At 50.7% G+C, this 13,814-nt stretch overlaps 3 protein-coding genes across 3 annotated transcripts; 1 reads left to right on the top strand and 2 right to left on the bottom strand.

Moving 5' to 3' along the window:
- BDZ99DRAFT_399090 (uncharacterized protein) lies at positions 1–9,451 on the bottom strand (the record flags this gene model as incomplete). The annotated part of the gene is made up of 3 exons (XM_033716117.1): positions 1–4,280; positions 4,443–9,116; positions 9,169–9,451. 3 exons carry the CDS (start codon positions 9,449–9,451, stop codon positions 1–3), a joined length of 9,237 nt encoding a protein of 3,078 aa, XP_033570707.1.
- A 634-nt stretch (positions 9,452–10,085) lies between these two features.
- On the top strand, positions 10,086–10,594 carry BDZ99DRAFT_161561 (uncharacterized protein). The gene has a single exon (XM_033712866.1). It carries the CDS (start codon positions 10,231–10,233, stop codon positions 10,504–10,506), a length of 276 nt encoding a protein of 91 aa, XP_033570706.1. The 5' UTR covers positions 10,086–10,230; the 3' UTR covers positions 10,507–10,594.
- A 1,175-nt stretch (positions 10,595–11,769) lies between these two features.
- Positions 11,770–13,316, bottom strand: BDZ99DRAFT_467865 (ankyrin). Its single transcript, XM_033721116.1, has 2 exons — positions 13,156–13,316; positions 11,770–13,108 (listed from the first exon to the last, which is right to left on the bottom strand). Exons 1-2 carry the CDS (start codon positions 13,232–13,234, stop codon positions 11,838–11,840), a joined length of 1,350 nt encoding a protein of 449 aa, XP_033570705.1. The 5' UTR covers positions 13,235–13,316; the 3' UTR covers positions 11,770–11,837.
- Positions 13,317–13,814: the final 498 nt, after the last annotated feature.

The raw sequence follows: 13,814 nt of genomic DNA, 5'->3' as shown, positions 1-13,814 counted from the left end.
CTACACTTCCACCAGCTCGTCCGAACTGATCTCCTCTCCTCGTAGCAGGGTACCCATGTGCGACCTCTCGAAACTTTGTCCCTTTCGCCTGATGCCAACCAGCGCCCTCAAGAATCCAATCGGCGAGACGGCGAAGCGACAGTCCTTCAGCGAATGCGCCACCATGCTCCTATTTGGCGGCATCACAAACCCATCACTCCTCGCATGTTGCGTTTCGTAGCAGAGGCCCAGGAACAGACGCACTCGATCGTACTCATCCCAGCTTCGAAAGTAGAGCTGGCCTGCGAAAAGATTGACTAGAGTTGGGACGGGAATGAGCTGTGGCAGGAGAGCCGGAGGAGAGAATGCAGGAAGGACACAAAACGAGAGGTCCTCGAACGAGCGCATGGAGAGCCGGATGCGGGGACAGTAGGTATGTAGGGTCACTTGACGATAGTCCATGATTGATGGGAGCAGCTCATTTGCGTCCGCCGGGCTGATGATCAGGTAAGTGCCTTCTCCGCGCGCATTGGTGCGACTTAGGATCCAGTTCACTGGCCGAATATAGAAATCGGACGTCTCATGGTCTGGGATCTGGACTGTTTTCGCGAAGTCGCGAGTGACTAGGAGATCATCCATCGGCCATTCGCCGATCCCGGTGTGCTCTCCAGCGCTGGTGAAACGCAAGCTGGCGAAGGCATCTTGGTACGCCCCTCCCCATCCTGAGGGTGATAAGTTCCCACTTTTCACAAAGTTCCGGATGATAGGATCTATCGTGTGGCGGCATGGTTCCATGGGTCGCGGTCGCTCTACCTCCTGCTCTCGCTCGTTCTCGGGGGAAAGCTCACGTTCTTGCTCTTCTTGCAAAGTCGCCCCGGCCAGTGATGTGATGTTGTACTTCATGCACTTCTGGATGATCGCATTGACCTGATCTATCCGATGCATCATCGTCTCTCTATCGGAATCGGTGATGATGCTGTGAAGTGATCTGGACGAGTCCAATCCGTACCGCTCTTCCAGACTCTGTGCTTCCGGCTCGAGAAGCATTTTTGTGACTTCTAAAGACAACACACCCTCTAAACCACTTACGCTCTCGTGCAACGCACACTGTTGCTTCTGATATCGCAATCCTTGGTGAGCCCATAGCGGGAGCTCTTTTCGCGTCTGCATGCACGTGTTCTGAATGCACCACTCTAAAACATCATCCATGGCTATCTGGTTCCCTGAAGATTTGCTCGAACAGTGTTGAATTTGCTTTTCGATTTCTTTCGACGCAACGGCGACGACGGATTGGCCTTTTCCCAGATTGCGCATGCGCATACATGCTTGCACGAATCGATCCTTTGTCAGCAGCGGCCCTAGGGTGACGGCAGCTCTATAGTTGAGGGGAAGCTTCAGGTCTGTACCTCGCGTATGTGCTTGATCAAGATACACTAGGCATCGGTCCATTTGGCGTAAGAGCGGAGAAACGTTGAGAGGCTCCAGCGTCTCGTTCCGATCAAGGACACAAAGAACGTCCTCATCATTGAAGAATACTACAGCTTGCACCTCTTGTTGGCCACTCGTGAGCTCTAGCCATCGACGCGCGACTCCTTCGTTTTCAAGATCAAGAACTTGAGCACCAACATCAAGGATGACGCGTACTGGTGGGCTTAAGTGGATGACATTATCGAGGAGCACGTTAGCGTTGACGGCTATTCCTGGCTGTGCTTGAATTTGCTGGTACTTGTTTTCCCTGCCCAAAAGGTAGTCCATGACCATCGCGTTGGTGTGCAGTTGCTCTGGGAGATCGGACTGCTCGATTGATAGTGGAAGGATGTACCTGCTGTCGTTCGTTCCACTGAAACCAGTAGTTTGGTGGACTCTCGCCTGCGCGATGTCCCAGCAGGAGGAAGACAGCTTCTGAGGAAACTCACGAATTTCGTGCGGGAAGACCAGATGTGAGAGATAAAAGTCGATAACTCCTTTCGCGAAACGGAGATGCGGAAGTACTTTGATATTGAACACTTCCACGTCCTGCAGGTTGATCCCTTTGACCTGCTGAAATGCCAGAGGTATGCCTTTGACGTTACAGATCCAAGCTTCGTACTCCTCTTGCGCATTGTCGCAGCGATAAAGCGCGCCGAAGGCGTTCAGGAGTTCCTCATTAGAAAGGCCTTTGTAGTAGTAGGACAAACAAGTCAATATAATAGTCGAATCTGGGTGACTATACTCCGCACGCGCAGACGGCATGTCTTTCGCTCGGAATGGAACTGCGAGCTGGGACCGAGTTTGATCAAGACCGTAATGAACGCGCCACCGCTTCTCCTTGAACGCAAAGCTGAGAGCGCCTAACGCAATAATGCCCCGCAGAACTAGGATTGTGTTCCACATCGACTCGTCAATCATGCTGTCAGCTTTCATTTCGAGCAATGACGCGATATCTTGTTTCGACACCCTCAAATCTGTAATGAGTTTGATGAGCTGATTCCGGGTGTGCTTTGGCAGGTTTCGAACTTTTAGCAGACTCGTCGGAAGCCCTTTAAAACAAATGTCGTGAGCGAGTTCCTCGAGGAGATGTTCCCCAGCTGCTGGTTGAAGAATGCGAATGTGGGGGAAGCTTCCGGGTCCGTTCTTTGCTTCCACCTCGATGCCCTCAGGGAATTCGTCAAGCATCTTGACTGCAAGCTCAGAGACTCGTCCCAATGTACTCTGAATCAGGTTCCATCGACCGGAGCTAAATTCAATTTGACGTTGCGTGCCTATTGTGTATATCAGTTCGAAGATAACACTGAGGATTTCGTCACTCTCGTCGAGGATGTCCCGCGCATGGTCGTGTAGCCAATGCTGAGTCTTGACCATCTCATGCCCCACCCGTAGCTGCTCGGAGAGAATGCTCTCGTAACCCATGAGCTCAAATGACAAGAGGTGTTCAGGCTGTGAGAGAAGAATGCCGCCCATGCGCATACATTCTTGGTACAACTCGCGAATCTGGGCGGCTTGTTCGGTCGATACCCGAAGTGATCGAGAGAAAGGCATGTAGTAAATAGGTCGAGCAAGCAACCCACTGCATTTTGAAATCAGCGTATTGAGCATTTGTGGAGCCAATGGCTTTAGCACAACCACCCGCGCCAGTTTTTGTGTGTCGGCGAGAAACGCCGCAACGATTGGTACGATTACAGACGATTTTCCTTCACCCATGTTGAGCTGCAGGATTGAGTTCAAATGGGATGATGGTTCAATCATTGCCATTGCGATTCGAGCTTGTACTGGACGAACTAGAAGATTGCCCTCAAGCTCCAGAAGTAGCCAATCTGGAAGTGTGTTCGGGTCCCAATTCTCGTGACCTGGGTTGGCAAGCTCTTTCTGAAGATCCACTGGATTTCGAACATAGCCTTTGAATACTCTAACAAGGCGCTGGGCTCGTTGAAGGTCAGTAATTGCTAAGCCGTACTGGATCAAGACTTTCTTCCACTTGATATCCAAGCTTTCTCGCTTGGGGTATGACAGGTGCTGCAATAAGGACAAGGGCGAGAGTCGTGGTGCGAGGTCGGTCCATACACTTGGGGCCGTCATGTAGGTGCTTCCAGTTTGCATTGCCTCGCAGATCTGATTATAAATGTGCTCAACGCGCTGGTTGCACGACTTCAGGTAGTCTCCAATTGCCGCCTCTAAGTGTTCCTTCGAGCCGGAAAGTTCTGGGAGGGCGTCGGAAGCATCGAGTGATTCGTAGCTTCGCTGCAAGTCTTTGGCATACTCTCTCTCAAATCCATCCTTGGGCTTGGAGCTAAGGCGACTTAGCAGGGCCTCCATGTGGTGTTTTTGATCCTGGACCTTGGTTTGGACCTTAGTTTTCAGGAAATGACTGGAGATTCCGGTCTTCGGCAGGCTCTTTAATGTTGGTGCTATTACCTGGAATACATCGAGGTATCGCATGGAACCCTTTCTTCGAGGCTTTCTGGACGCCCGGGATGGAAACAAGTACAAATCTGGCACGGAGATTGTTCGGTTCAGATTGTTCAATGTAAATTGCGCCTTGTCGACGTAGTTCAACAGTTCCGCATTCCGAGCACATTCACAAAACCTTGTCTGGACATCCCAGATCGCATCAGTGGCGATGTATGTGGCGACGGCATTTCTAGGGTGTAAAAGTGGGTGATTATCGCCAAATGGTACTCTCCATTGCGGCATGAGCGCGTCGGCAAATTCCTGGGCGTGCAAACTGAAAGCTTTCTTGTATTGGTCGTTGCGGCGATTCCAGGAGGTCAAGCTGGACTCATTGAGTAGGTCAGGAAGACGCGACTCTGGGGAATCATCCCAACCTTTGGCATGCTGTTTAGCGATTTTGAAAAGGTCCATGTTTTGGGGTGCGTAACCATACTCCTTTAGCTTGAACGTGTCGTAAATCGGAGACCGCATATGGCGGAGCTGAGGGATAGTAGCGAACGCTAGAAGCGTCTTTACGAGATCCTCGTTGTTGTGACCGCAGAAAACTAGTGTTGCGAGAAAGAAGCTGATCCGATATTTGTCTTTTGACTGATCCGCTGAAGACAAGCGATACTGCAGTGCGCACCAAAGCTCAGGTAGGAACTCCTTGCCTTCCTTGAGCCAGAACTGATCATACCCCAACTGCTGAATCATATCAGCTTTCGGGTGTGAGGGGCCAGTGACGCCGTTGATGGGAGTATTCCCGAAGCCTTCCAAGTACGCTTGTATGTTGAACCCACAGTTCAAGGAGACGGCCCAGCTACATGCCAGCCTCGCAGCGGTATATGATCGGAGCTCCCCTTCGCTTCTGAAACAGCGATCACGAGCATTATATTCGACGTCGTGATATGTAGTATAAGTCTCCGCCCCAAAGCCATCAAGGCGATATATAGCATCGCGGAGAGTGGCTCTCTCCAGAAGGAACTTCTCATCGTCCGTCATATTTTTGACAGCCGCCTCTGCCAAATCACCGCGAAAGAAGCTGAGCTTCGCATAGTGCCGAAGGATATTGTCAATCTCTGTAACGAACCCATTGTGTTGCGAAAGCGGCGGCAGATCGGACCAATCTACTGTCTGCATCAACTTCTTACCGGCCGGGTAAAAGTTACGGCGTGGCGTTAGACTAGAGATGATATTGAAAAGCTCAAGTTCATCGTTCGAGGGATTTTCAAAGGATCTCATAGATACGCTTCGGATGCAGTGAAGAGCCTCCTCCGTGCCGGTCCTCGCTGTCAATTCGTCCGGCAGACAGTGAGCAGTCACGGCGTGAAGATAAGTCTTTAAGAGGTTGCCCCTCAAAGTAGTGTTGCCGGTCAGCTTTCTCAGATTACGGTCCAAATCGTATACGTAGTACCCGACCTGGTGTGTAGTCCCAGTCTCGATGCTGACGTTGACATGATGACCGCTACGGGCGAATTCGACGTTTCCGAAAGGTACAATCACGCATCGCTCGTTACTGCCACCAGTACCACCAGGCGTGCTGAGAACAAGTTTTGATCTAAGCCCAGTCAATGTTCCAATGGCCTGATTTCGGTCTACTACCAGTCCCCGAAATTGCTTAGACTTCAAATTGGACATGTCAGGCCCCAGAGCGAAGTCTAAATTCAGCCGCGGGAGGTGGGCAGCAACCTCCTTCGTGTGCGTATCTAGGATTGCATGAAGGTGAGCTTTGTGTTCCAGAGGATGGAGCAAGGAGGACAGGCTGCGACCTGTGGGGCTTTCGGGGTCTATGAGAGCTGTACATCCTTGTCGCAACCGGTACACGTTGTGGCCATCGGGAATGAGATGCCACGGGTGTGGCTCTCGAAGCCATGGTGATGAAAGTCGATGCCACTCCACAACACCAGTGACCACGTTCCGCCAGTGGTGGAAATCTTCAATAAACGCGATAGGAAAATCCCCCTCCAGAGCATGTGTCGGAACTAGCTCCAACTCTTGGCCGTATTCGTCAGTTGCACGAACAATGATCTCAGATTGGACCATTCTGAAATGAACCTGGTGACCTTCAATTTGCTTGCGCACCGCAAATTCCATTCCTTCTGAGGTGGAGGGAACAACATCAAGGATTTTAGCGCCAAAGAGCCGCTGAAAAGTATCGTGAGATTCGTAGTACGAAGGGAGTCTTGACACCGGCTTCCCTTTGAGAAGCAATTGGCCGGTTAAAATGTTCAGGTGGACGGTGGCGAAGCTCTGGGTTGGCGTAGATCGTGTCTTTGTGGTAAGCCAATGCTGATTCGGAGCTGGAAGAGCGGCCCATTCTACGCAAGGCCGGTAGTCTTTCCAGATTTGCGTAACGCCTTGGTCGAGACCTGAACTGTCTGCATGGACCAGGCCCCGGATCCGATCTTCGAGCCGAAGAAACAGGACAGTCGACTCCTGTAGTAATTGACGAAGCGGAGCCTTGACGTCTTTCTCCACCGTGGGACAGTTATCGCGGATCGAAACCATAAATTCAACGGCATCGGAAACGTCTGACTGGTCTGTGAGCAGCGACGGAACATATTCGTTATTGGCTCCGAAAGTCAAATAGCCGATTAATGAAACTTCTAAACACCTAGATCGGAGATTAGTACGTTCGCCTTCTTCGGTACTAGCTTGGAGTTGTCCTTGAAGCTCTCTTGTCCAGCCCAGGACAATCTTGCGGATTCGGCATAAAAAGAGACGACATTCCTTCTTCACATCCTCGTGGACCGTAAGGGACAGAACACGAGACGCAAGAACGGTGAACAAGCGGGTTGCTATCGCGCCTTGCCAGTTTGCTTCTACGCCCGAGAGACCTTCTTCAAGTGCGGTGAGTAGCTCTAGGCTAATATGCTTTTGTTCCAATAACTCGTGGGATTCTCGAAGAATTGGAGATTTCCCGGCAGGCCCAGCCTGTAGAGAAGCTTGGAGGAACAAAGCACACACCTCGTATTGGCTGAAAGGCAATACATTCTCGGTCAGCTCCCTCGCCATGTTGATCCACTGAAGGCGATGGCCTGCACGTAGAGCACCAAACGCATAGAATTCGTGTAGGGTCATTGCGGGGGAACATTCCGATTGGCGAGCTATAATTTCATTTGAAGTATGAGTTGTGTTGGCGATTGTGTCTTGAAGCTGGCTGTAAGGTCCGCTTGGGAGTTTGAAAGTGCACGCAGCGCGAATGTTGAAATCGCCGATACAATGGCTTGCTGTTCGCTCTCGTTCCCAATCCCGTATATCATATTTCATGCCATGGTTTACCAATACGTCTTCCTCGGTGGCGGTCGAGATGGGCACTGACCTGTAGTGCGCGACTGTGAAAGATTTCGCGTGTGATCCTAGCTGCAATCTTCCTAGCGTGGGCTTCTGATGATTGCGCAGATCATCATAGTTTCGCAGCCAATAGAGCTGTTGTTCAGAGACAGAGGCCTGCTTAGCAAGAAGTTCAGCTTGCAGCCGATATGTGGCGTCTCTCCATTGTCGGATTTCTTCTGGGACGTCCAACTCGAATACCACCAGTTTGGCCTGTACGTTATCGGAAGGTAACGGCCACTCGTGAATATCGATCTTCATTGATTTCATACTTGTTTCCATTTGGCACTTCTTGCACTTCTTCTTCTTGTGTTTTATGCGCCAACGTCCACCTTTCTGAGATGTCGAATCATTGCAACCCATGTTGGCGACCTGGTTTGAAAGATCATCGTACTCGGCTTTCATCCGGATGAATTCGTTCCGCTTTTCCTGTCGATCCTGTGTCGCCTCATCCTCTATGCGCTGCCGCAGTTGTCTGTGTTTGTAATTCGTCGGGCTGTCGTAATAGCGCACTGGAAGGCTATTAAATCCGGACGACAAGAAGTGGACGCGGGTCCCCAGGTTGGTTGAAGTGTCCCGAGATTTCATGTACTTTTCTACTGAAGACAGTCGGGCCAGTTGTCGCTTCGAAGGTAAATTAAGTGGTTCTAAGAATCCGGATGGGAAGCCCGGGTAATAGCCAGCGACGAGAGAATACTGAGTGATGGTGGACTTGTCCATTGCGACCCAAAGTTCCATAGCTGTGAGAAACATCGTGGATAACAGCACAGGGTTGCCTTCGTATACCTGTAGCGCTATTTCCGGATACTGCTTTAGTAAGTCTGCGAGCTCGGCCGTCGTGTCTGAGCGATGGATGTTGTTTTCTAGCCATCCGGAAAGGCAAGCATCGACCCAGGATTCGAAATCAGTGAGCAGAACCTGCTTCTGGTGGGATCCGACAAAGAGAAGGTCGTCTAGGATAGGGAGCGTTATGTGGCACAAGTGAATGCGACTCAAATGTTCAGGCTGAAATGCTTCCTCGGTAGCGGCAGATAGGTTTCGGACGCGAAGGGATTCCAGGTATCGGCGGAAAGTTTTGAGCTCAAGTTTTGTGTCTTCGGAAAACGATATGGTTGATTGGAACATATCCCACGACTTCCAGATATGATACGGGTCCTTGTCGTTCTGCAGCTTGTCCCAGGTGCTGTTCAGCCTCTCTCGAGTCGAGCGGAGAATTTCGTCAACCTTAGGTATGGAGGGCGTCCGACCCAATTTCAACATGCGCCGGCTGATCTTTGCTTTCATGACAAAGAGCAAGTCGCTCGGAACGCCGCTTGATTCATCGAGAGCGGACTGTAGAACCTGACTCAAGAAGAAAATCATAAACGACTTGTAATGGCGAGCTCCTTCATGTATACCAGTCCGGGCTAACGTTGTCTCAACGGCGACGCGAAGCAGAAGCCACAGTGACGATCGTCGCCATGGGTTCTTTGCCTTTTTCCAGAGAACATCGTCGCGCGTGTTCTTCTCAATGCGGACCACGTTATAGGCTGGCATGCCGGCAGCACGCAAAGCGCCTGTAAGAAGGCCGGTTACCATCATTGGATCAGTGGCTTGGCGACTCTCTGAGACCGTAGAATCAGACTTGGTTGTCGTGGTAGTCCGGGCCACCTCAGTGGGCGTCTCTAAATCCAGCTTCACGAGCATTTCCGCCAGCGGCTCACGGAATGCTGCATCCTCGAAAACAGCATTGGCGATGTGTATAGCGGGCCCTGGGAACGAGCGACGTAGACGCGACTTGCAGGCCATAACCCCTCCAGCAGTTGGAGAAAGCTCGAAGGTTTCGAATGTAGTATCGTGGTCGTATTGGTGGACGAGTAGGGCTGCGTTCTGTGCTCGGATATGCAGTGCGATAGTATCTGGGCCTAATCAGCTACCATTTGCACTTTGAGCATTTTAATTTGAGCTTACCTCCGTCACCCAACGCGTCAAACTTGGCGAGAAGGCCCTTTTTGTCTAGGGTAAGAGAGGAGCCTTGCAGGTCGTACATTGTCTGGATCATATCGACGCACGCCTTCCAGATCGGGGACATTGCGACCGGTAGCAATACGTGGTAAGATTTTAGACTCTCTAAAAACATAGAAAGAAGAGTGTTGCTCCTGCCGACTTCGAAGTCATCTTTCTCTTCGTGGACTTGGGGTGGCAGGAAGACGTGATCAATCACGTATCTGAGCTCTCTATCCGTGGGCACCATCGTGGAAGCCATCATCAGACGGATTATGGAAGCTGAAAGGGTTGGGGAATGTGCGGTGTAAAGTAGAGATCCTAGGACGGTGGCGGTGTGCCTAAAAGAGGCGTAGCACGCTGCAGGCAAACGGATATGCCGCGCCAGCGCAGAATCTTCCGGAAACTAGATTCGCGCTCTGTATTGACTAGATCCAAGAAGATTGGCCTGTTTCGATTCACCCTCTCTATGTATGGAATAGAATGATAGTCGGGATACCCGTGTTTTGAAGCCATCTGGGCAGACAAGTAGGTAGCACTATGATAACCAATCAGAGCTGCAGAAAGCCCGAAATTGGGCAATGGAGTTGGATTCGCTCAAGTTCGATGACCTGCAGGTACTTGCAACCAATTAAGACACGCGGAGTTGCTGTAGAGATAAGTAGTTTGTGTGAGAAACCAAGTCGATCAGCTCTGATTGTATCAGCGTCCTCACGTATCAACGTCGCTCGGGAGTAAGAGAAACGTAGAGCGAGTGTAGATAATGAACGTGATTGGAAAGCGTAGTAAAGCTTCTTGAGGACATCTTAAAAGTCCTGTCCCACGGCGGAAAAGCAATCTGTTAGCTCTCCCTGCCATAAAGCCGACCCATACATTCTCTCCGATGTGCGCTCTGGAATTGGTTCGATCCAATATGCTCTTACCCGCCTGTTCCATCTGATCTGTCTCGTCTCTAACAATATTCACTCTGGACATATCCGCGTCCCTCCTACCAGCCGTCCTTCTGTAACCGCTACGAGGTCGGTACTAATGCTCTTGATGATGCTGCTCTGTACTGTGGTCTCTCTTAGACTTGCGATCAGCTCTACGACCTCGCCTAGGGGGGAGGTGGATACGCCTCGTTTTGTGTCGTTTGCGATTCAGTTGCTCCGGGTATGTTCTGCACTGACTGCAGTGTTCTTGTCCGTGTCTTCGGCGACTGCTGGGCCTCTAGCATCTTCGCACTGTGTTTCCTCATACGTCCCTTCGGGGCTGCTGGCGGGGCTAGAGGTGGTGTTGCTGGTACACGTACAGGAGTTGACGTAGGCTTTGGCGCGGTGGTCGGTATCCCGCAGGGGGCCCCCTGCAGCGGGATCTAGTTAAGCGAAAGGCGCAGCGGAGTGGGGGCGGACAGTGTACCGTGTCAGCGTCCCAGGACGAAATGGCAGGACCACGAGTCAGCAGTGTCATTTGCGAACTCCAGGAGTTTGAAAATGGCAGTCACGTGTGCCATGCGTTAGTTACTCCAAGGAGTTCGATTGCACTAATTTAGCTTCCACGATGCGCTAGCTTGCACGATCCGCCTGTTTGCACGATCCGTTAAGTCACACGATCCATCTTGCGCGCACGTTTCTTGCACACTTGGCGCCTTTTGGTCATCACCATCATCATCATAAATCCTCTTAGGGGGCGTCCGCAGAGAGAATTTATCTTGGGAAGCCCCCGCTAATCTCATATTGGACTAGCTCAATAGTAACGGCCAACTAATTGCCAGAAGGGGCTAGTACCAAGTAGCGGGTCCATGGCTGTGTTCGGCGCCGCTAGAAACGTCGGTATTGATCCGCGGAGGTTCTCGATCGCACATTCATCTCTCGCTTCATTCATCGGGCAGGTGGGGGTGGGGCGGGCGAGAACGAGATGTGTCTAGTGGTCACTACAGTTAGACTGGAATCGAGCATATATCTTAACTAACTTAGCTGCGATTCCTTCTGCTTTAGGCATTCTTCAGGTCGTATCACGCGTCTCAAACTTCGTACAGCCTAGACGTTCTCTTCACTATTCATCTCAATATATTTTTTACTATCCCTATTCCATAGAGGGATCGGGGGAGCAGGAAGTGTTAATTACTTCATTAGACGGCTAGACGGCCGTCAATGAACAGCTAGGCCCGAAATGGGACACTCATCGCCTTGGCAGGTCTTGGCGTATGGTTTCTGGACTTCAGAACGGTAAGTTGAATAAAACTCATTAAGTTACAGTATCTACTTCAAAGTCTAACCTTGCCCAGTTTCCAGACCTCACAATTGCCAACCGCCAGCAGCTCGCATGCGTCCAATTCAAGTTATCTCCAATACTTCTCAAGCGTTACGGCACAGAACTGCTTCTCTCTGCAACCTGGAAACAATACCCTATGTGCAGGAAAACATTGTCCTGCCAGCCCGCCTTCTTCAATATAGAAAGCTCAATACTGCGTTGTCGGATCTATAGCCTTGAGACACGTTACGGCACAGAAATACTCTACCACTATAGCCGAGATCTATTGCGCCTGTTATGTTAAGAAGCCTTTGTATTTGTTTTGCACAACATGTCAATTAGGGTATGGAAGCGCTGCGGATTCGAACTATAATGTGGACGAGTACAAAGAGATAAGTTCATGCCTATGCCTTTCCTAAATTACACCGCATACATATTACGAATCCGCAATCTGTGCACAAGGACAGCCATTTCGCAGATATCTCGCAAGATTGACAGGTTTTGCGCACCCTACACTTCCACAGACCTGAAGGATGGTTGCAGTCAGCCTTTGTTAGCAGATCTGGTTTAGTCGTCACTCGACCTCTCTGGTCAGCTTCCTTTCTCATCCTAGACCAAGCCTCCTTTACAGCACCTTGTCTCTCTGACCGAGCCTTCTCAATTCTTGCCTCCTCTTTGACTACTTTCTGCGCAGCGGCAGTTTGGTCGGCCCTTTCCTTTGCATATGTCTGGATTACTTTCTGAGCTCCTTTTCTTCTTGTCATCTCTTCTCGCTCCCGAGATTTCGCTATGGCTCTTCTCTGTTCTGCCGCAACTCTTTTCTTCTTATTGTCCTGGTCTCGCTCTCGTTTCGCACGTTCGATAGCAAGTTGCTTTTCTTTCTTTTCCTCTAGCCACGCTGCCTCTTCACGTCTTTCCTTCGACATGCGCCACATTCCGAACAGCTCTCGATCTTGCAACGAAATCTCATATGCCTTGACTGCCGCACCTTTCTCCGATAGCATTTTGACGACTGGGTTAGAGCGCTTTTTCCCGATAGAAACCGGGCGCGTTCCCTGTGAATCTTCTGTTATAGGATCTGCATTGTTTAACAAGAGCAACATCACCACCCGTGCTTGGTCTAGCGAGTTCCGGTGTTGGACTGTAGCGGTGTAGTGTAATGGTGTTTGAAGCCGCCCGTCGCGAGCTCCAACATCCATGCCCTGATCGATTAAGATTTTTAGAGCAGATGTAAGTCCCATTGCGGCCGCCATGTGGAGATTTGTGCAGCTGCACAATTCAGGAGGATAGGACGACGAAGAGATAGCGCCGTGATTGATTAGAAACCTTGCGACAGAATCGGATCCGTAGCATAGAGCAGTTTGAAGTGGTGTCAGGCAAGTCGACATAGAATCGAAGCTTAAACATCCAAGCTGACGTGGTATCGTCACCACGTTTGATGCTTCAATATCTGCGCCTTCAGCGAGTGATAGCCAAGCCGTTCGCCTCAATCCACGTTGTGCAGCCCATATCAATGCCGAACCTCCTGTTACGTGCACGTCAAGGGAGTATAAGTAGTTGTTGAGATGCCAGTACAGTCGTTTGTTCGTTTGGGCCAAGGCATTGATATAACGGAATCGCACTAGCAGGTCGCTTATCGAAAGGAGTAACTCGTGAGGAAGGTTGGGAAGGGACTCTTTGAAGTGTTAGCTGAGGCTCGTTCGTGTGCGCAGTACCACTCACTGGATTTCAGTAGGGCGGCATATGTGCTAGGCTCCATGGGACCAAGGCCTTCACAAAGCGCGGCACTGGCGGGATCCATTCTGCAAACGGTGATGGTGATAACGAAGGATGTAAGCGATGAGCTACACTAGGCAGCAGGCCCAGAGCGTCACCGATCGAATCGTAACTTCTTAAACCTTAGTTACCGTAGTGCGGGGCTTAACTTACTTGATTTCCAAAAAGTAAATTACACCGTAATGATTATTTGAAACGTACGGCGCTGGCCGGTATTGGTGATCGCTTCCGTTGGAGGTACCGATTGGCGTGTCGCAGACCAAGGCATCAGCCGTGGAGGCCTGAGGCAAGAACTGCATTAATAAGCTTGCCATCAAAGCTAACGTAATCCACAAGTTAGTGGCCCGCACAAGCTAGTGGCCCACCCAACTCAACACGCGACGCGTCGTCCAACAACCACCCCAATGGCAGCACCACAACAACAAGAAGCCATCTTTCAAGAAGGCAGAGTTATTCTAGGCGTTCAAGCCTACAAGACCGGCCAAATTACATCCTTCCGAGGCGTTGAGAAACTATACGATGTGCCCAGAAAGACGGTTACGCGTCGCGCCCGTGGTATTCCTCCACAACGCGGTGCTATCTCCAAAAATCGCCGTCTTACACCT

Source organism: Mytilinidion resinicola (genome assembly GCF_010093595.1).
Source record: "Mytilinidion resinicola strain CBS 304.34 unplaced genomic scaffold BDZ99scaffold_25, whole genome shotgun sequence".
NCBI lineage: Eukaryota > Fungi > Ascomycota > Dothideomycetes > Mytilinidiales > Mytilinidiaceae > Mytilinidion > Mytilinidion resinicola.
This window is presented reverse-complemented; position numbering and strand designations above follow the sequence as displayed.